This window comes from Seriola lalandi, unplaced genomic scaffold, assembly GCF_002814215.2.
Source record: "Seriola lalandi dorsalis isolate HSWRI2012SDOR001 ecotype SW California unplaced genomic scaffold, Sedor1 jcf7180002054216, whole genome shotgun sequence".
NCBI classification, from domain to species: Eukaryota; Metazoa; Chordata; class Actinopteri; order Carangiformes; family Carangidae; genus Seriola; species Seriola lalandi.
In genome coordinates, this window is record NW_019524769.1 from 226,520 (window position 1) to 248,787 (window position 22,268).

The window sequence follows — 22,268 nt, forward strand, 5'->3', positions numbered from 1 at the left end:
AGACAATATATACATAAAAAAAGATATAGGGGTAAAACTGAAATATACATTGAAAATTATACAAATTCTGAACTATTTTATTGATCCTTTAAATGATTACATGTTACTGTTTGGTTGTTTTGAGTAATGAAGAATTTTGTCTGAACTAATGCATAAGAGGAATGCAGTTAATTAAATTAAAACATATATGGTATAGAAATATCTGAAAATCTTTTAATATGATGAGGAGGTGCAAGTCTGTCACAAACTTACCAGTCACAGAACTATAAAAAACATCTGGCATTGTTTGGCTTTCAGCTACTAGGAACAATTTTATATTGGTATTTTCTTCTGAGGTTGTCCTTTTATACAAAGTGTTAGATTATTTTGTCTGCCCCCATGTTTGTGTGTCTGAGGCCATGACACATACTTCTCGTATGTGTGAGTATAAAATGTACTTTAGGTCTGCCTGTGATGGCTGTTTATGGGTTAAATTGATAAATGCACACACACAGGACACAAAAACTGATGCAAACAGAAACATGTATTGACACAACTATGTTGACAAAGAAGGAGTGTATTTGTATGTGTGCCTATAGGCGCACAAAAACATGAGCTCAGTGTATGAAACAAATGCAAATGAACATGTGCATACTGTACTCATACAGGATGCATGATGCTGACACAAATTTGGAGTGACATATACCATACACACTCTCATATGGATGGACACAAGGCACATACACATCACACATGCATAATTAGGAATAAACACAAATTCAAAATCATCCCCCCTTGTATTTTTTTGCCACTCTTGTCATCTTTTCTTCCCATGTGCCTCCTCCTTTCTCTCTCTTCACTTCCTCACACCCTCCGGCTGTGTCAAACGCTGCAGTGTGGGTGTCGTCGCACGGGCTGCAGCCAAATCTTAGTTTAACACACACACTAAGCAGTGTGTGGACACATGCACACAGCTGCAGCCTTATGAAGTAGAAAACCCATTTCTGCCCTGACTACCTTTTGGAGAGTGAGAACGAGGGAGTGAAGGAAGAAGGGAAAAGGAGAGCGGGGGTGTGAGCAAATAAGGAGTGAGATGGAGAGAGGGGGAGGCATCAGAGGGAGGGATTGAGGGAGGGAGGGAAGGGGGGAGGTAAGTAAGCCCAGAGTGAGGAAGCCGTGGCAGGAGTATAGGAGGAAGAAAAATTGCTTTTGGCCAGATTTTATGTCTAAGTTACTAATTGTGTATCTCCACTGAGAGTAGATGTAAATGTGTTTGTGTGTCTGTGATTCAGTGGGCACACCTCTATGCATGGGCAAACATTAATCTTTGTTTGCGGCTGTGTGTGTGTGTTGTTGTTGCTTATATTTGGGCATGGGCATGTGTGTCTGCCCGCCTTTGTCCAGCTGTGTGTGTTGTGTGGTGCTCTTTGATCATTAGGCAGCTGTATTCACTCCTCCTCCTCCTCCTCATCATGTCACAGACAACAAGCTCATTATACTTCCATTAACTGCTGACAGAGCGAAGGGTGAATGAGGCCAGAGCGAGAGACAGAGGGGATTGAGTGAGAGAAATAAAGGCAAAGTGGAGGAGAAGCATCACTGGCTGACTTGCCCAAAAATGAGGAGTAATGCCTGATATTAATAAAGAGGGATGAGTAGAGAATAGGAGAAGTTGGATGGGGTGAAAAGGATAAGAGATCAGGGAGGAGCAGTGGAGGAAGAGGGGAAGCCTTAAAATGTACCAGGGTGTAAGTGAGATGTGAAAGGAGGGATTTGGGAAAAGTGGGTGCTGTCAGATGGAAGTTTGATGGGAGATTTTGAGAATAAGACTGTGTTGACATTTTAACCTCTGGTGTATGTGATTATTTGAATTCACCACATAGTGTGCACTTTAGTGATATAAAGATTCAACTTTCAGCAAGGCCTTCCTTTTTGTTTTTCTCCACAAAATCAGCATTTGACGAGCATGATTAGGAATGATCACCCTCAAATTGTGATCTACCACTGATTTTTGATTACTTGATTCATAGAACAGTCATACTAAATCGAACACTTGATTTGAGTAGCCTCTGGATTCCCAAATGTGAGTTATTGTATTCAAAGACGCAATTAAATGGCATATTTGCTTTTTAAGAATGCAATTCCTGTTGAAACAGGTTGTTGAGGCAGGGAATTATGGTGTGACACACATGGTTTGCACATTTGCTTTAATACTCGGTGTCAAAAGCTGTCTTCAAAGATTATTCCTACAGTTAACAGGAAAGTGTTTATCATTTTAACGTGTATGTGTATTATGTTGTTCACCTTACCTGCAATTTAAAAGTTTTAAAATCAGTTAACTACAGTAAACTTACATGTAACTTTACATTGTGCAGCAGCCATAGTGGAACTTACTACTGCTTACATGAAAACTGGTCATACCAACATGAGAGCGCCACTCATTTAGAAATGGAGAGGTGGGAGATTGAACAGGGGGAAGAGGAGTAGATTAAGGCTTGTGCCGTGATGGGCCAGAGAATTAGAGAAACACTTTAAACATTATGGTCTCATATCACAGGACTCAGACAGAGATGAGGAAGAAGGTGGGAATTAAAGCTGAGATAGCTGGTAGAAATTTTGAAGCTGTCATACTTGATGTTTTAAGTGTTCCTTATTTAGTTGTCTTTTGCTTTGATTGGGTTTCTTCTAATAATAAGAGTTTTGACCTACACACACACACACTCACTAACTCTTAAGTTATTTCAAAACAGAATGTCCATGAAATTCATAAAACAAAATATAATGACACCTAAATTTAAAATTTCAAGCAGTAGATTAGTGTAATTTTTTTTTTACGTAATAATACCCTGTAGAGTTGGTGTTTCCAAGTGATAAACAAAATGTCTATTTTTTACCTTTCTATCTCAGTTGCAGGGATATGAAATATTTTCACATGTAGAAGTCAGCTGTCTGATATTTCATAAAAGGCCAAAGTTGAAACCATAAGATTTCTGCAGGAAGCGGAGAGAAAACACTTGAAGGCATGAGAGAGAGGAGAAACACATGGACAGGCAAAGGTTATGAGGCCAAGGAGGTAGACAAACTTAGAGAAAATAAAACATTATGTGGCATAAGATGTGTGCACACACATACTCTCGCTGCTTAGGTGTTTATTTTATGGGTTCATAAAGTGTGACAGTCTGAGTTGCCTTGCTGACAGCGAATCAGCCAACAGACACTTTCTCTGAATTGTGTGGTGTTATTTTGGGATGAGTCTTTCTTTCTGTCTCTGTCCCTTCAGTACATCTAAAGTTATGGCTGCACTTTGCACTTGATGACTTTTTTTTTTTAATTAATTGATTGTAAAGATCAGAGTTTATGAGCCCAAAATGCTGTGTCTCCACAGGTGGACTGTAAATTCCTGTTAGCTGTCTTCTGTGGTTGTATTGATTTAAATTCTGTCTGTATTGCCTTTCCTCTTTCTCTCCCTCTCCATTTCTCTGGCTTCTGTGTGTGCACTTTATGGCTACATTGCTTCCACACTATGTACAACTCCCATTACACTGCTGGCTGAAGGCCTTACTGCTTCCATTTGGTTCACAGAATCTGTCAGTGATGTGAGAAAAATCGTCAGACCGATATATTTTTTGCATCCACACCTAAATTGATGTCGTCATGACTGTGAAATCACATTGAAACAGTTTGTCTGCAGCTACAGGATGGCTGATTTGTTTGTCATACAAATAGCTACTTGACACACAGAAATAATGCAGATCAAATTCATTCTAGTGGCCGTATACACTTTTTGTCTGATGGTCTATGTCAGTGATTATTATGGTGGTAGCAGCAATTTTAAAGTACAGCTACAGTATCCAGAATTACATGAAAATTATAATTAAAATAGTACGTCCACCATGTGGACAAATGGGAATATATAGTCTCAACTCAATGTCTTGTTGTTCTATTCTTGTGCATTGTAAATAGGCAGTAGAATAAATAATATAGAAGTTAAAATAAAATAATTCATGATGTATGTGTGATGCAGGGATGAACATCCAGTGCAGTGATGGTGGTTACTAATTCAGGCATCAATGGCAAAATTTGTTGTAAAAGCCTTCACCTAGCGTCATGATGAAGCTAAAATGACAGTTTTTCTCTAAACTGTCATCTTTGCTGTAGTTTAGTGACATGAGTCACATATATCATGTACAGTATGTTCACAACTCTGCTGCTTCTTGTGGCCCATCTTTTCATCACTGTTACATCACACATTTGAGTCATTATTCATCTCAGTCCTCTAACACCCTGTCAGCTTCTCTTGCTGTAAATCTGCTGGCCTTGATTTTCGCTTATAGCTCTGCTAGATAATTCTGTTTCTTTCCCTGGCTTTTGCGGCATCTCTTTTCCCTTACTCTTACTCTGTTCATTGTCCAGCCATCTGCTACATTCACCATCTACCTCCCTCATCTGGTAAATGCCCCGTCCATGCATCACTCTCCTGCCATCTGTCCATCTGTGACCTTTCAGCCCTTAGTCACTCTGGACACCTTTTTTTGAAATTTTCTTAAATTTTTGAGTTGAAAAGACTTATTTTCTAAAGGCTCAACAACCATAAAGCGAGAGGAGAAGAGAGTGATGAAAGTGGAGCAAAGGACAAGTGCCACATACGGAGAGATGGCAGTTTGGAATAATAACTTTTTTGACTTGTAGCCATGTAGAGGAAAAAGATGAAGGGAGAAAAGCAAAGGGAAGGATCAGAGAGCAGTGAACAGAGGGAGGGAGCAGCAGAAATTAATAGCTCACACTTCAGAAAGAAGTGGTTTATTTGTAGAATACGGGTTTTTATCTTTTTGGGGGTTTTCTGAAAGGAGTTGCCATTTTCCCAAGGCACTGTGTGCATTCTTATCTAGTACTGAATAAACAGGTTTACAGAAGGTGGTTGGCATTATAGAAGTTTAATGACTAAGCATGTATGCCTCCAAGTGAAGGACCCGCTCCTGACCCTTTGTGTTGGCATTCATCCAGCTGCTAAAGTGTCCTTGAGAATAATATTAAGTCTCCACTAGTGTTAGTTGTTGAGCCTAACCTCTGACCTTTCAGTCGATGGGTAAACACAATGAAACTACAGGAGGTCCTATTAGAACTTGGAATAATTACTTATAGCATCAGCAGTTTATTTTTATCAGTCAATCTAGGTGCATAGATGTTGGAATGGCTATGTTGGTCATTCAGTTTTTTACAGTTTTGTATGTATATCCATTGATCTCTTGTGCACACAGGATGAATCCTTACTTTGGTGATCCCCTGACTTTTCCTCTAGTACATCCTAACAGAGCTGCTGGCACGGTAGTGAACTTAGTCCTATTTATTTTTAAAGTCTTGTCAGAATATGTGATACCAGAAGACGTTCTTTTATGTTTGCTACACTCTCCTCTTTATTCATTGGTATGTATGCTGTGGTTCAGATACTTTTTGACAGCTTAACCAGCATGGAGAAAAGCCTAACCCACCCCCCAGAATTTAAACATCATCAGGCCACGGTTGCAAACACATTTTTAGCAAAGCTTATGTGCTCTTGTCCTAAATTGAGAACCTGTTAAGTGTGTGTTATATAATACTAATGACCATGCTCAGCAAACACTTATACATGGGGTAATTTTGGGCATCAATTCAGGAGGGAGTCTTATCCCGTCTCAATACTCCACCAGAATTAACGACATAATAAGTAAAATTTCCAATTACCAGATCCTCTTGACTAAAACCTCTCCCATGAGAATAGCAATAAGGATCAATTTGTTGTTGTTTTTTTTTTTTCATCCCTTCCATTTAGATCCATGAAAGCCTTTGTACCGCTCATACTTTGCATGTCTGTTTTTCTGTTACAAATTTGATGACCAAACATGTTGTCCAGCAAATGATTTGGCATAAAAATGAAACCGCAAGTGTGGAAAACAAATGGAAAAAGATGAGGGAGATGATGTGAATCTTAATTACAGTCAGGAGTAGGAGGAGAAGTGAGAGTATGGACAGGCGTGATTGAAAGAGACAGAAATAAGTGATGGACTTAAATCCTGGAGAAGACCTGCGATGGATGGATAAATACTTGAATGGGCGAATGGATGGAGGGATTCCACTCAAACTCCTTTCCATTACAGCTGGGATGAATATAAACGTGTGGGTGCATATGGGTCTGTTTGTGTGTGTGTGTGGGCGTCCACATGCTTGTGCTCATTATGATGATGAGTTTGTGTGCCTTTTAGGCATGTATGTGATGTGTGCATTACTGTATATGTTTGTGTGTTTTTTGGGTTGTGTGCACTGTGTGTTCGGGTGGGTGAGCACCGCTGCTTTGGCGTCTGCCTGCAGCAAAAGGATTAGAGAGGTGGCACCACTGAAATGGAGCTGATCTGTTTGTGAGCGTGCGTGTGTATTTGTGTTATTCTGTGGTTATATCAGCTATGAATCGGATGAGAGTTGTGTGTGTTGTGAGTCTGAAAGGGAATTGGATCAGATTACAGAAAATCTTGGCACCAGATTAACTCCAATCCCCACAAGAGAGGAGATAAATGAAAGAAAGGAAAAGAGAGATGCAGTGAAAGGAAAGAAGCAGCAGTGAGGTTTATGTGAGAGGAGGGTAGAATGAAACATACTGTGGGATTTTGGTTATGTAATAGCTGCTGGGTAATGTGACTGTGTACCTCTAAAGTTGCTGTGTACAGCACCTTTAAACAACTTTTCATTTTCAAGCTGTGATACCCTTGTCTAATATACAACAAAATAAAGAATCAGTCTATATGATCAGCCTCTGTTTCATGGCGGAGTCTGCTAGTGCTACCGTTTTCAATATGAAGGCCACATTTGCCATAAACCGTGCTGCTGTCACTGTGTGCAGTTTTCCTTTGGGCCTGACTGAAAATTTAGATGTAGTGAAAGTTTTTCTCCCACATCTGTATTTTACACTCACTTTATTCCACCCCCTGGCAATGCCAGAAGCTCTGCCGTAGCATATTGTATTTTAGTGCTGTAAAGTTCCCTTGCTGGGTTGCTGGGTTCTGATTTTTTCAATGTAAATATGAGCATCTGAGTATTCAGTAGTATTGGTTAATGTAATCATTCCTCCTTTCCTCCTTGTGTGACTCCAATATAAAAGATGGTGGACCAGCCCCAGTCCTGTCAATGCAAAAAATTAATTCTATAGTTCAGTTGATGCTAATGAAGAAGAGCTGATGAAAGAATTCAGCAGTCTATGTTCAAGTAGATATTATATAACAGGGAAATATATTGACAGAGTGTTGCTTAAATCTTAGTTCAGTATTGGTCTTGGATGTAGGCTCAGCTATGGTAAAATCATCAAAACAGTTCAACCAAGCATTAATTAACCATACATTTAACAGGTCAGTGCCATTGACTGTGCGATTGATTCGTTTTGTTTCCTCTGCTGCATGATGCACATCACATATAAAGCTGAGGAGCATGTACTACATTATTGTGTCTGCCCCTGGACATTTCATGACCCAGCATCCACTGCTTTCTGGCTGGTAGATGTGGGGCATTGAAGGAGATGATAGCACACTGGACTAATCGCAAGGCTTCATGTGCTGTGTGCAGTGAATCATTATTAGTGTTGTTACTCACAGGATTTGCATTTAGTGACAGCAATCTGGCAGCAACAACCTTGAAAGAAAATCATTGTCTCTTTTTAAACAGTGTAATGCAGGTCCGATGACCACTGGGAGTGTGTGCATGATGGTTTGTTGTTTTGCAGGCAGTGTTGTCGGCTCAATTTAATTGAAAATCTGTGGAAGAAATGGTGAATGCTCCTCTGCTTCTTTCCAGGTTTCTGTTTAGCTCTTTGTTTTTGTACTCTGACTTCAAAGACCAAAAGGATTGTTATGCTCACCACCAGCCCTTACCTACGAGGATTATTTTTTTCATGTGTCCTCGCAGAAATAAAACTGCATTAAGGACCTCAAATAAAGCTAAGGCTCCACACAAAATAAAGACATCCCTGCAGTCTTAGGCTCAATCCCATTTCACCCTTGCTCCTACCACTTAGCCGTACCCTCCGTTTTGCGTGTTCGGGTTTAGGCGTAGGGTGTCCCGATTCTTGTTGAGATATAGGGGTAGGGTGTAGTGTAAGGGCTAACTGGCCCTTCAAACGATGATTTTTTCAGGGGCACACTTCAAATGGAGATATTTCCCAGAATGCCTTGCGAATCACTGGTAAGATGGCTGCGGAACTCACCCAAGCGACCAAAGAAACCCACAAATGTAATTTTCTCAGTTAATAAAGATTTAAAAATTACAACAACCATTGTATTGTCTTAGTTTAATGTTGTTTCAATGAATTATGTTTCTCTTCTTCATAAAAGCCACAAAAAAAATTTGTGCATGACAATCCCACATTTTGGCATATTTTAATGCTGCACTCCCACCCCATTTGATGGCATATGATGACTTAAATTTAACTGTCACCCAGCAGCCCAGTTTGCTGAACTTAACCACTCCCATATCAATGCAGACTGTCAGGGCTGCAGGCAGAGCATCGCGAACAATAGCCTGATAATATAGTAGTGTTTTTTTTGTTTTGCCCAAAATTTGCCAGAAAATAGCAGCAACCCTATTTAATAGTTTGCTCTATGATGTTAACCTGTGCACACCGTGATTGTGAAATAGAAGAAAGAAGAAAAAAAAAAAGAAGGGAGGTCGTCAATCGTACCCTTTGACCTGGTGTGTCTTTACAATCATCATAGCAATGGACTTGCATAGCACTCAGGCACCACTATGGACACAAAGGCTAATCACATTTGCTGAATCGTAGGTTTTGTGGCTCCTAAAGGCAAAATGGATCACATTGGTAATGTGTCTACACTTACAAAACCTAAATCCCAAACATCAGTCTGCTTCGGCAAAGACGAAAAAGATTAGATAATGTGCAATGCCAGCAGAAAACATACCTACACACACACACACACACACACACACACGCAATGCTCTTGCAAACAAAAGGATAGAGGATAGAAGAGCACTTCTCAAAACTGCCAGTTTAAATCTTTTCAGGGTTACACAAGACAATTTTAAAGTAGCCCTCAGCAATGAACTGCATAAACACTGTGAAACTTAAATCCACTCTGTTCCTAGCCCTCACACAAAACAAATTAAGTATACAAAAATATATTAACCAAGTGGCTGCCAGCATGAAAATAACATGAGCATGTCACATACAAGTGATGTCCTGATCAAGTTTTTTGGCCCTAATCTAAACCAAAACAAGTTCCCCACAGACACCATTTTGCAGGGGCAACATTGCAGCATCCTGGGCTTAGTGCCGCCCATGTCAATTGTGATTGGTTTAAAGAAATACAAACAAACCACAGTGTTTTTCCCCCTATAGCAGAATGATAATGGGTGCAACCAGACCATTCTCCAGTGCTGACACAGCGCTGTGGAGATCTGGAGGTCTGGCTGAGCAAGACTGCTCAGACTATGTTGGCAGCTGAGGTAAACTAAAGCTAAAACTAGTTTACCTGCCTTATGATAATCAGCCTTTCAGAAATAATGATTTGACAAGTCTGTGGCTGTGAAGGATGCAGAGGTCAGCAGCAGCATTTCTCGCCCAAATACTACATTGTTCTGCAGTCAAAAATATCAGAAACTACAATACGATTTGTAAGATCCATAGGACTTCTTTTTGTTTTTCCTTGAGTCACCCACTTGTGGTGATTGTGTTCCTGTTGCAGCATCACCTTGTACAGACAGGAGATAGGGGAGGGGGTGCTGTCAGGACAGCAAAATTTTGACATCTTGTAACAAGGATGCATATGGTTTCAAGCTGAAGTGCTTGGACAGAGAGAGAAACAAGGATACTGACAGTGCCTCCCTCTCTGAGGCTCTCTGCTATTCTTCCACTCCCTGATGACTCTAATCCACTCTTTCACTCCGTACATCTTTGTCCTGTCTCCCCACTCCCACTGAACACTTTGATTCCTTGTCTCCGTCCTCATTTGATCCATCCACCAATCTCTCTTTAACTCCCTCTCTCTCTTTATCCATTTACAATCACCCCTTTTCCTCTGCTACTAATGAGTTGTTCTTAATGCATTTTTGCTCTCTGTGCTTTACAGTTCCAGCTGTCTGTCTCTGTCAATTTCTAGTCAAAGCTAACCACCAGTGTACATTCATCAGTGCTGGAATCATTTAAGCATAAAGCACACACACAAAGTGGTCGGCAGCAGGGAGCTAAATGTGTGAGTTTACACTATGCTTTTTTCATGTGTGTCTGTGACCTCACCTTGTGCCAGTCCAGCCCATTGACTTGGCTGTCAGATGTTATAAAACAGTGACCACTCAATCTGTTACACTGGCTGCTACTACCACTCATTGAGTCAGTATGTATGAGTGAGCGAGCGAGGGAGGGTTAGTCCAGTGTGGAATGACACAAACTGGTCTGTGTGAATTTGTGTGTGCTTAAAGTCTATGGAGCGGTGCGAGGCTGGTGCTAGTCTTTACTGTGTTACTATCTTTCACTGTTACAGTTTATCAGTGAGGCCTTGGGAACTAGCTATATGTGTTTGTCATCCCTTCTGCCGGCTGTACAGGAAGCACGTGCACAAACATGCACAAGTACAATAAAAAAATTTAGCTGCACACAAAAGGTTAAGAGAGAGGTTACCCTGTAAATTAGCATTTTGTGTGTGAGTGCATGTCTTCTCAGAGCAGAGTAGCCTAGTGGTAAGCATATACAGTGTACTACAGTATCTGTGCTTGTATGTAGTTTATATGCATGTAGAAACATATACTCTACACATTGTTTATGGATTTGCACTTTGTGTGTTCTTGAGGTCACAGGCTCTATATTAATCATCCGAACTGCTCTGCACAGGAGACACACTGAGACACACACACACACACACACACACACACACACACACACACACACACCTTAACTGTGTAATTTTCACAAAAGAACAAAACAGCAGAACCCTTGGCTGTGTGTTTTGTGTCAATAGGTTACATGTGTTTGTATGTGACACACACCCCAGTGTGTATGTGTTAGTGCTCATACATTTTAATTTGTTTCTATACATGTTAAGTTGCGTGTTGAGGTATGTATGATCCCTTTAATGAGGCTCTGGTAGAACCTGTGGGGATCTACAGATGCTGCAAATGGGAGTAATTTCTCTCTGCAGAGAAAACTATCCTGACTGAGAGTGTCTGAATATTATTACACAGATGATGTCTTACAAGGTTGCACTAAATATAACACGTGTTACATATGGGTGTGTGTACTGTGCTCCTGAATTGTGTCTAATTTCCTCTTGAGATGAGTTCTCTTCACAACAAACGTAATTCTATTAGTTATGGTCTTGCTGAGAGGTTGACACATTTCTGAGCATATGTTTTACTTGTGCAAAACATTTGTTTATACACCTGTTTATTATGCATGATGAACTTTTCATTTTAACTGCATCTCCAACATTTGTGAGCTATTTGTTTAGGCTGTTTTGTGCTCATTCAGTTGCAAATTTGTAATTGCTGCTGTTCTACCTTAGGGTTATCTTTGTCTCTGCAATCTGCCCCTTTCTTTTCCTCTACCCATTTGATTATCTTGACATTTATGCTCACCAAATATTGGAAATCAATAAAATCCTGAAAGCACTAGTCTATCTTAACAATTTTTGACTAAACATAAATTTTTCTGTTTGAAAAGAAGAGTGAATAAATTGGATCATTCACTTTCTTTACTTTTTTTATTTGTTTACTTAGTCTGTTTTCGCCGCGTATGCTCAGCACTGCAAGGAGAGAGTGTAGAAACTGAAAACACAAGTGACCGTTCATCAAACAGCTATAGACAGATTTTTACAGATGGGTGGTACTTTACTTTTTCACATCTGTGCCTCCTGGCAAACATGGATTTGCTGCTTGTGTTTTTGGACATTTGCTCACACCTCTCTAATTTCATTCTGATGTTTTCTTTTTATTATTTACTTTGCTCAAACTGGGCGTATGGTTCGTAACATGGCAAGGCTCTGATTATAAGAATAATCGGTGATGTGGCTGGATCTCATCTGAGGAGCTTGGAGTGAGTCGCCTGGATTGGTTAAATTGGTGAAAATGGTTGGAACACCAATCAGATTGATTTGCTCAAATCATCAGTGTAATTTGTGTAAACCCGCCTAGTCTCAAAATTGTGATGATAAACTTTATTTATATAGCATTTATATAGCAATTACACTCTGCTTGCAGCTCCCACTGGGTAAAATTAAACTGGAGCTGAGACATCCCAAAGTAGAGTTTTGAAGGATAAGTATGGAAAGCGCTGGTGTTGATATACCAACATGCTAATTTCCCTCATAATTATCATGTTTTATTCGGAATGGAGCCACGTGTGACTGAAAAACAAAGAACAATCCATTGAGGGTGATCTTAGCAAAGCATACTAATTACACTAGATGATTGTATATTGAGATTTTTTTCTTATCTAGTCTTCAAAAATAACATTTATATACAGGTGCGGCATTGAATTTTAGTCAAATTCCACCAAAGCTTTGCAGAGATGTAACAATAAAATGTAAAAATTATGAAAACTAATGAGAAGGAGCTGCAGCTAGGGTTTTACAGTGCAGCATCCTGCTTCATAAATCAGTGAAAATCAGTATGTGAGAATATGACATATTATTTTGATGCAGTGGTGACTCTGAAGTTGGAAAAATACACAGATTCAATAAGTTCCAACATTAATAGTTATTAGAAAAGCTGTGCAAAAATAGCCATGTCTGAGGACGTTACCAGAGACTGGATTATCAGTTGTTATTGTCTAGTAAATGAAGAACAAGCAATAAAACTAGCTATTGAATTGTTTTAAAAGGTATAAAGAGCAGCACAATGCGTTTTAAAAGGTGACTTTGCACACCACAGTACTGATTAAAATGAAAACATTTCTGTTCCTAGAAGAGAAATGGTTCTTTTGGCAGACTAAATGTGGAAGTCCTACATCAAAGATATGGCTTGTACCTTTTTAAAAGCTTTTGAGTGTTGTTAAAAACTGACTTATCCTTGAATGAATAACAGTAATGATCCCTGTACCTCAAAGATATGCAGCAAGAGGTTTCAGGCACTATGCTTTCTGTCATAAGCTTTTTTCATCTCATTCCACTCAGTATTACTTACTTTTGTTCCATTGAACACCATACTGTGCTATGTGATGTATACTGTTGCATCTCAGTCTGGCACACTGACAATTTCATTATTTACCCAAGACCGTGATCATTTCCCTAACCTTAACCAAGTTGCATGAACGTTACCATTTAAACCATGATTTATTCGCTGGTAGCAGATACTGTAGTGGGAAAACAAATGAAATGCATTGATGGTGAAAATTTACAGACAGAAATGAGCATGGAAATTGAACTGTTCTGATCCATATTTGTCATTATGTTAGCACATTATTTACCTAACACCTTCTCTCTGTTTATTCATATTGTAATTTTACCATTGCTATTTCTGTCCAAGTTATAAATGTTTATTGCATATTTGTCTGTCCTGGATGAGGGGTCCCCTCCTCTTTTGCTTTATTCGTGATGTTGTTTTTTTCATCCAAATCCAAGGTCTGAGATCAGAGGGAGTGTGTGATGCTGTAGAAACTGTAAAGTCCTTGAAGGCAAATTAGTGATTTTTGTCTGTATGGATAAAACTGACTTATCTTGGGTAAAGACCGTGAGATACGGTTGAAAGCTCAGAAAAAGCTTGTCAGTGGATCATTGAATCAAGATTACTTTTGAGTTTGTTGAATTTTTTTGAGTTTTGCAAATCTGTTCAAAATGAATCTTTTCTTCTTATGTTAACAAGAAAAAAAAAGATCCTACAAACCAAATTAATTGTGTATTAATTTAACTTTTAGGTGACAAGGCATATGTAATGTACTGTATACAGAGTGACACATACAGTATAGCCCAATCCCATCACTGTCTGCTGGTTATGTGTGAATATATAAGATGCAGTCTTCTGTACACTGTATGACTGAGCTCAGCAGGAAGATTAACATCCGTGCAACCATAAAACTGAGAAATCCCTTCATATTTATGTACCTGACACTGATTGAGTCTGATTACAGTGTTGTAGAAGAGAAAATGGTCTTTTATGAGGTTAGGCTTTCAATGTATCCCCCTTGATTAATGACCTAATTATTACATTACAGATAAATGATGAAAAAGACCCTCCTCTTTCCACACAAATAAAACATGATGCTTGTTCTTTATTCATTTTATGTAGTCATATATGCGTGGAGAGAGGATGGGAGTTTTCTGTTTCTTTGGTGTCATGGCTCATTAAGATGAGTGAGTGCTGCTTCTTGAGTGTTTACACAGTTAATTTTATGACTTGGATAATTCAGTGCAGTAAAATGGGTTTCTTGCCATGTTTTTTTTTTTTTTTTGCTGCAGGTGGGATACGAGAACGCAGGGACTGTGGAGTTCCTGGTGGACAAACATGGCAAACACTACTTTATTGAAGTCAACTCCCGACTCCAGGTTGAACACACGGTCACCGAAGAAATCACTGAGTAAGTGGCAGATGTTTTCAGGTGTGAATGGGTTTAGACCTGTGGGCAGCTGGATGGTTGCAGCGGGTGTGTGTGTGTGTGTGTGTCTGTGTGTGTGTGTGTGTGTGTGTGTGTGTGTGTTACTGGGTATCATCTGTCCACAGACAGGTGTGCAGCTTCAAGGTTACATGGCTCCCACTCTGTAGAGAGAGTGAAGGTTGGAGGTATAAAGGAGGTTGTTGGCAGAGTTGAGAAAAGAATAGAGGTGATAAGTATGTGAAGAAGACGCAAGAAAGGACAAAAAAGAAAAGGAATGTGGAGAATGGACAAGCTGGGGAAAGACGAGATTGACAGAAAGCTGACAGGTACAAAGAGATGGGTGTAAGAGAGAGAGATTGGGGGAGAGAGCTAGAACAGGTGGAATCAGTGAAGAGAAAAGCTAAAAGATGAGGTCAGAGAGAGGGTGAGAGACAATGGGAATGAAGAAGAGGTGAGAATGAGAGGATAATGAAAGATATAAATAGCATTCCGCTCCACCGATGACCTGTGAGATTTGCTCAGCTGAAACAATACAGATGGGTCTCACACTAATACACACACAAGACATAAACACAAAACTCCACACAGGTACAAGTGTATAGGCTCTTCAGTCACACCCAGACACCATAACTCTTTGTTCAGCACTGATGTGTGTACATACAGAAAACTACAATTACACTAATTCATATTTGAGTTCCTGCATAATCAGCTCAATTAATGAATTAAGCTGACAGACTAACAATCAGAGCAACTAATGCAGGAAGATATGGGCAGGGGGGAGGTTTGCATGGCAACAAAATGATTTCATCTGTTGCTATGGCAACCACACATGACAACTCTGTATGCTATATTTTCTTGCTGTCTTTATCAGTGTCTACACTCTTGTTTGGGTTCTTTCATCTCTTGTCTTTGTGTACTGTTAAAAAAAACACAAAGAAGCTCTTTGATCAAATTGCTATATTTGCATTGCACCAGAGTGAGATAAATCAGCCGTGTAACACTGACAAAGCTCATGAGTAAACTGATATCCAAGTGAGTGAAAGTCACAAAGACAAATATGAGATGCATAACATTTATCATCAATGAAAACTTGGCACAATTTAGGTGACCTCTATTATATATTTGTCTTTGTAAGCCTGGAGTTTCTATGTTTCTCTGATTTATCTGAGGTTATACACCTGACATTTGTTTTTCATTTGAGTTTAAAAACATGTATGTTCACCCACTTGTTACATACTTGGTCTGGACTCAGGGGTGACAGTGGCACCTGAGTGTGCCCAGAGTTGAGCTCAGTTAAGGAAATATGGTATTTAAATAAAGTGCCATTCTCAAGCAATAACGATAACATTTTAGGACATTGGCCCATAGTGCTATTAGTGGTCAAAAATTCGGAATGGACAAGGTGACTTGATATACAATAGATATTAGACATTAAAGGGGAAAAGGTCTTAAATTAACAAATAATCTTAATTTCTTACAATTTTTTTATAAATAATGAATTCTTCCTGATTAGATTTTAAAGCAAACGTAAACTCAATATAGCCAAGGTAGCTGTATGGTAGGTGCTTAGCATTTAAGAATATCATAATAATATCATACACAGATAATTTTTTATACCGGCTTTAATTCATATAACACAATGTAACCTATTTAAATCAAAGTTTTCTTTTCTCTTATCTGTTATTTTCTGTTATCTCGCTGTATAAAACTTGAGCAGAGCCATGCTGTGTTGGTTTTTATGAAACAATAATATAGGAGGAATATAGGATATTCATCATAAATCATGTATTTCATCTATATATAGCAGATAATATTGCAATGTAAACTTCCCAGGCCTTTCTCTTACTGCTATTCAATACGGTGTCATATCTAATATATTTGGAAAAAAAAAAGAAAAAGAAAAAAAAGGAGGATAAGGGACACTGAAGAACTAGGACAATATCATACTAATATTTTCATCTACTTGCAATTCACCAAGGATGTCATGCGCCATTATTCGTGAGAACAAAATGAGATGGGGAAGGCTCATGCCACCTCTACACTCCCTCCATTTGTTCTTCGATATCTCTCCTCCTTCTCTTGATGCACTTTCCTCTCAGAGTGAAACAGCTTTTGAACCTGATTGTGCACATGCATTGAGATACACTCAGGTACACACTCACCCTGTGGTATTATGCTCCTATCACAGAGAAAATAAGTTGATAGAAAACCATGCTCGTGTATTACAGATTCCCTCCCCTCCAGCCCTGCACCAGTTTGTCATATCCTCTTTGTCCTGAAGAGAAAACCTCATATCACTGTGGAAATGTGACGTCTTGGGGAATTGAGGTCATTTGAATTGGCAGGAGTGCAGTAATTACTTGAATCTGGGCAGCGTCCTGCATCAAACGGCACATGTTGAAAGTTTCAGCTGTCACAAGCAACACTTTTCATTTGCACAGCTTTCATGTCATGCTGAGGTTTAACTCTAAGCAGCCACAGCTGACAGCGGGAAAGAGAACAAGGCTCTCCAACAGAAACGCAATCTGCACCCATCTAAATTGTAGGGGAAATGCACTCTTTACAAAGGGACAAGTATTACATTTGAGTGGAAATGACAAGAGTGAAAACCGTACTTTGGTTTTATTTGAACATTATGTCCATTAGTTATTCAGCTATTCGGTTTCACTTGGCTGCACTCTCACTCTCAGAGGTGTGTGAGCACATTCGCTCTTGCTTTCAGGTGTTTGAAACTGACTGTGTTACTAATAGACTTTTTAGCAAGGTATTTTTCATACCAAGTTGTGAAACTCCCTTCTAAACTTTGCTGTTCATTCCCCAGCCCTCCTTCCCACACCATGTTTCATCACTTTCATCTATCCTGCCTAATGTATTTTTCATCAATCATTCTCCTCGATCCCTGTTCGATTTGCTAACTTTCTGTTTCTTCAACCTGGCTGCATTTGAGCAGGAGTTCTTCTTCTGGTTCTTCTTGTGTGGCACACACACCCAAATTCTAGAAGGTTTTTTCTTAAAGATAATGTTTTTCTGCATTTTTTGCCTTTATTTGATAGTCAACAGTGAAGAGGTAGACAGGAATTATGTTAAGTGGGAGTGAGTATGACATGCACCAAAGGTCCACAACCAGAATTGAACAGTGGACGTTGCGGTTATTTGGCATGTGCTGTAACCATTTAGCCACTGGAGTGTTGGAAAGGTTTTTTGGATGTCGCTCCACTGGCTGCCATTCCAGGAAGCCCATCATTAGTGTGTATCTGAGTAACTGGAGTCATAGTAACCCTTTCAGCTTCTCCCACTCTCCCTTAAACTACTTTATTTTTTCACTCCTCCTCTGCTTGATCATTCTCTTAAAACTGCTTGAAACATGTCATGTTTGTTTTTGACTCTTTTATTGCTCTTATGAATGAATGATGTATTGCTTTTTTCCCCTTTCTACGTGCTTGTTGTTCTTTCCTTCTTAATGTTCTAGCCATCTCAGGTGTTATTCTGGGTAGGCCGATGTCTGTGGTTTAGGTAGTTGGTCCACCACTTTGGTTTAGAGCGATATATCTTAATATCAGATGAATTAGCTTGAACTCTGGAGCAGACACACTATGCCTTGACATTGGTCAGGCCTCCTCTCAAGGATGCAAGATTGACACTGTCAGTTGACTTTGTCCAATACTAGCTATGAACACCTGTGTGCAGGTTGGGTCAAAAGAATCTGCCTCACAAACTTAAAGGTCAACTAACTCCTCCACCTCCTGCTATCTCAGGCAAAAAGCTACAGACAGCCTATTCCCGTACAAAGAAAAACAAATACTATCCATATAGCAACCTTCACCCTGGAAACATAATTATCATATTAAGAACCAATCACAGTCTAGATGGAATTGAAATATCCAGAGCACTTGATAATACCAGGTGTAAATGCAGTGCTGTGATCAGATGCCATTATCCAGGTGAGATATCCAGATACAGATCGCCTGTTATTACCAGCTGTAATTGGCTCTTAGCCTTGTTTTCCCCTCAATTAAATGCTCTCTGGAACAGATTCACTCACTTTGATTTTGCTGTGTGCGCCTGCTTGGCATCCAGTTTGAAATAACTGTTACTAATACAGTGCTATCTCGTGAGAGGTTCAGTGTAACATACACAAAGGTATCAAAGTCCCCTCTCCCCCCCTCTCAGTTTAATCCATTCCCTCTTCCTCCCATCCATCCATCTCATCATGTCATTCCTCCCTCAGGCCCTCCCCTTCATCTGTCTGTCCTCAGCTGACTTGGTGCATCCGTCTCTCCACCTCTGTCCATTCCTCCATCCACCTTTTCTGTCTGTCTTCCTCGCGCCATTGCCTCCTGTTCTGTCTCCCTCTTTCCTGCTTCCTTCCTTTCAGCCCTGTCAGTTTCTCCCTCTGTATCTACTGCTCACTCTGTCACTCCTGTCTTCAGCCCCCCCCCTCCCTTTCATCCTCTCTTCTCCCCTGTCTTTGACATCTGTCTATTCATTCATCTCTCCGTCTCTGGCTGTCCTTCACCTCTCCTTTGCCTCATCCACTTTGACTCATAAGGCATCTTTTCTTTGGCTTTTTAGGAACATGTCCCTCTCCTCCTCACTCTGTCTTCCTGCCCCCTCCTATCCTGCTGTGTTGTCACACTCTACTTTTGTCTTTTCTCCTTTGCTTCATACTCATGTGTTAGTACAAACACCAACCAAAAAAAACAACCTGAAAGAATGACTTTGAAGTAATTAAACTACATTTGTAAAGGTAGCTACACATGCCATTAAGCTGAATCCTTGGTGTACAAGCTTGATCTGTATTAAGAAAAAAAAGAAAAAAAAAACTTCCTCCATTACAATGACGCCATACTCAAAATGGACCCCAACTAATGGTGACTGTTCAATAGTCCAATAGCATATGGGACTTTTTTAAACAAGTGACAATGTGAAATAAGGATTCTTTAATTTGACCAAGTGGGACGTTTTACAGGTGAAGAATGAACTTGTTTATAATTTAATCCAACTTGAAGGTCTGAACAGGTCCAATATTCATCAGCATGATGCTCCAGCATTTAACACGCAGCAGAGGTATATAGAAGTACAAGTAACAAACCTTGAACAGTTCACTCCAAAAAACAACCTGTACTGTACTGTACAACCTGTTCACTGGATGTGACAATATACTCAAAACATTAAGTTTACATGCAAAACAAAGCAAAGGTTTTTTTGATTTGGATTCAAATGGGATCTTTAACTTTTTGATAGCAAATCTGTTCAGATTAGCGCTTGTATTAGATATATTGACACACCTGCACTACTTCTGATATAGCTTTTATCTGTGCAATTTTTTTGTCATTTTTTTGGCAAACATATAAACAAACCACAAATCTTAATTTACTTTACACAAAACCACATGTCTTCCTCCTCCTCTCCCCAGCCACTGTTCCTCGTCTCCCCCTTTCACTGATGCTGTTCTTCCTTCGCTGCTGCTCTTCTTCCTCCATCCTCTCTCTACACAGCTTTGATTGTTGTGTCACATCTTTCGCTTTTCTACAACGCTGGTAGCTTGACAAGGTGGTATCTTTTTGACTGAGAAGGCATCCTCTCACTTTTCACTGCTCCTTTTGCTTCTCTCTCTCTCTATCGCTCTCCCTCCCTCCCTCTCTCTCCCTCTCTCAGCGGTGATAATGGATGTGCACACAAGTGTCAGTGAGAGGAGGCAGAATACCACAATCTATAATCAGAATGAATGCACCCCCACACGCACACACTCTCTCATTCACAGAGGCACACAAAAACACGCCCCCGTATTCAAAAATTTTGATGTCCAAAGGCATCGTCGAAGACACATACACACACTTGCACAAGGAAAAGAAATTGCGCAGGAACATTATGTGAATACCTATTCATCTGTCTTCCAGCTTTACTGAATTCCTGCACAATAGAGGCAATTCTGTCTGATGTGTCTGCTGAGTGTGTATGCGACAGACAAAATGTGAGCTACATGTAAGATATATTTTGTCTGGGAGGCATACCCTGTGTGTGTGATGGGGATGCTTGTATAGGAGATGCTCGTCTGTCTGAAAGGCATAAGTTTGTGTGAGACAGGTAGACCACCTCTGCATTCAACTCCAGCTCTGCCTTTGAACTTCTCTTCTCTCAAGGTTCAATTTGTCCATAATTTAGCTGTAAACGATCTTTCCTTTTCTGTGTCGAGTGTGTGTTTCTCAGTGATGCTAGTGTGTGTGTGTGTGTGTGTGTGTGTGAGTGTGATGTTGCTGTCAAGGGACATTGCACATTTTGTTAGATTGGTGGACAGGAGTCCTTTAGATCCTAAAGTGATGTAATTATACCCCCAGGCTCATGCTGTGTTGTGTGTACGGCTGTATGCTGAAGACAGTAAGGGGTTGTGTGCCTGTTTGGATGAAACGGCACAAGGACAAAAGTGTTTCTCCTTTGTGTGGATGTCTGAGTGTGCATGTGTGAGGGACAAATGTCAGGAGGCAGAATCACTAAACTGCTACTTGTGAATGTATGTCAAGTTCTACCTTCAGATGTGGCCCACCAGGAATTCAGAGTAATTTAAAAAATGTCCATCGATTCTGTGATTATTTGCAAGACTATACACTTTGTCCAGTCGCCGCAATATTTCCACAAACGCAGAAAAAAGTCTGACAAGTCAACTATGTTAACATCTCAAAAACCGTTTATTTTTCTAGAGTTTTATTTCTAAGGCAGTGCTTATACTCAGGCTCTGCATCGCCCCATCAACCTCCATCAATTCAAATCTCAGCTAACAATTTCTAAACTTACACCTAACCTGATCCATGCCTAACCTTAAATACCAAAGAACAAACATTTGATTTTTGAAGATTGTTTGAAGCACAGTAAAGGCTGGTTGCTCAGTCTAATGTGGATAAAACGTCCCTCAGGGATGTTCTACTTCCATCTAAATACTGTAGCTGCAGGAACACTCACCAACCACTCTCAGTAACGTTCAGGTAATTACATTGTTGAATGGAGTCTGGTTTAGTTTTATGCTTCAAAGTTGAGTTTAAACATTTCCAAGGTCATGAATGGGATTTGAAACTCAACAACACGGATGAGAAATCCTTGAAGTGATCAGAATTTTGGTTGAAATCTTTGTAAGTTGGAGAAAAAGACGATCACTGGCAGTTCAGATGTCTAAGGCAGAAGTAGCTTGATGCGCACCAAGGAGAAAGCAGTGCACAGCCAGCAAAGGACTCAGAGTATCTGAAGATGCCTGGTCCTACAGGGCGTATATATTCCTTGGTATCACATGGTTGCAACACTCTTCCGTACCTTACCGAAATATGTTGTCTAAACTTGTGTGTGAAGACTCTATTGGTCACTTGCCTGGCCTGGTCATTGTCACATGTTCTTGGCTGATTAATATTATATGTGTCTTGCTCTTTACCAACTTCACTCATCCTTAACTAGAACTGGATTTGGCTATTTCTCTCTAGGTTTATGCTTTTCCCTGTATAAACGTATCTATAAGACTTTGGTTACCCTAGCTACGGAGGATTAACATGTATCATTCTAAACACTAGCATTCAGAATAAAAGCTAAACAGTGAACCACTGTCTAACAATGTGAGCTTGTTATGACCTTAACTCTCAAGTGCAAGGCCTAGGAAATAAGAAATTGCCACTAAAAGGAAGAAAATTCCTTTGCAAAATTAAATGTGGAATATCTACACTTCTATGACTACTGGGCAAACTCATGTGAA

General features: G+C 39.8%; 1 protein-coding gene across 1 annotated transcript in view; it reads left to right on the forward strand.

Moving 5' to 3' along the window:
- pcxb (pyruvate carboxylase b) overlaps positions 1-22,268 on the forward strand; it is a 284,512-nt gene that overhangs the window by 41,380 nt on the left and 220,864 nt on the right. Inside the window, exon 10 of the mRNA XM_023404085.2 lies at positions 14,400-14,518. Coding sequence (XP_023259853.1) covers positions 14,400-14,518 — 119 coding nt within the window. The remainder of the gene's footprint in view (positions 1-14,399; positions 14,519-22,268) is intronic.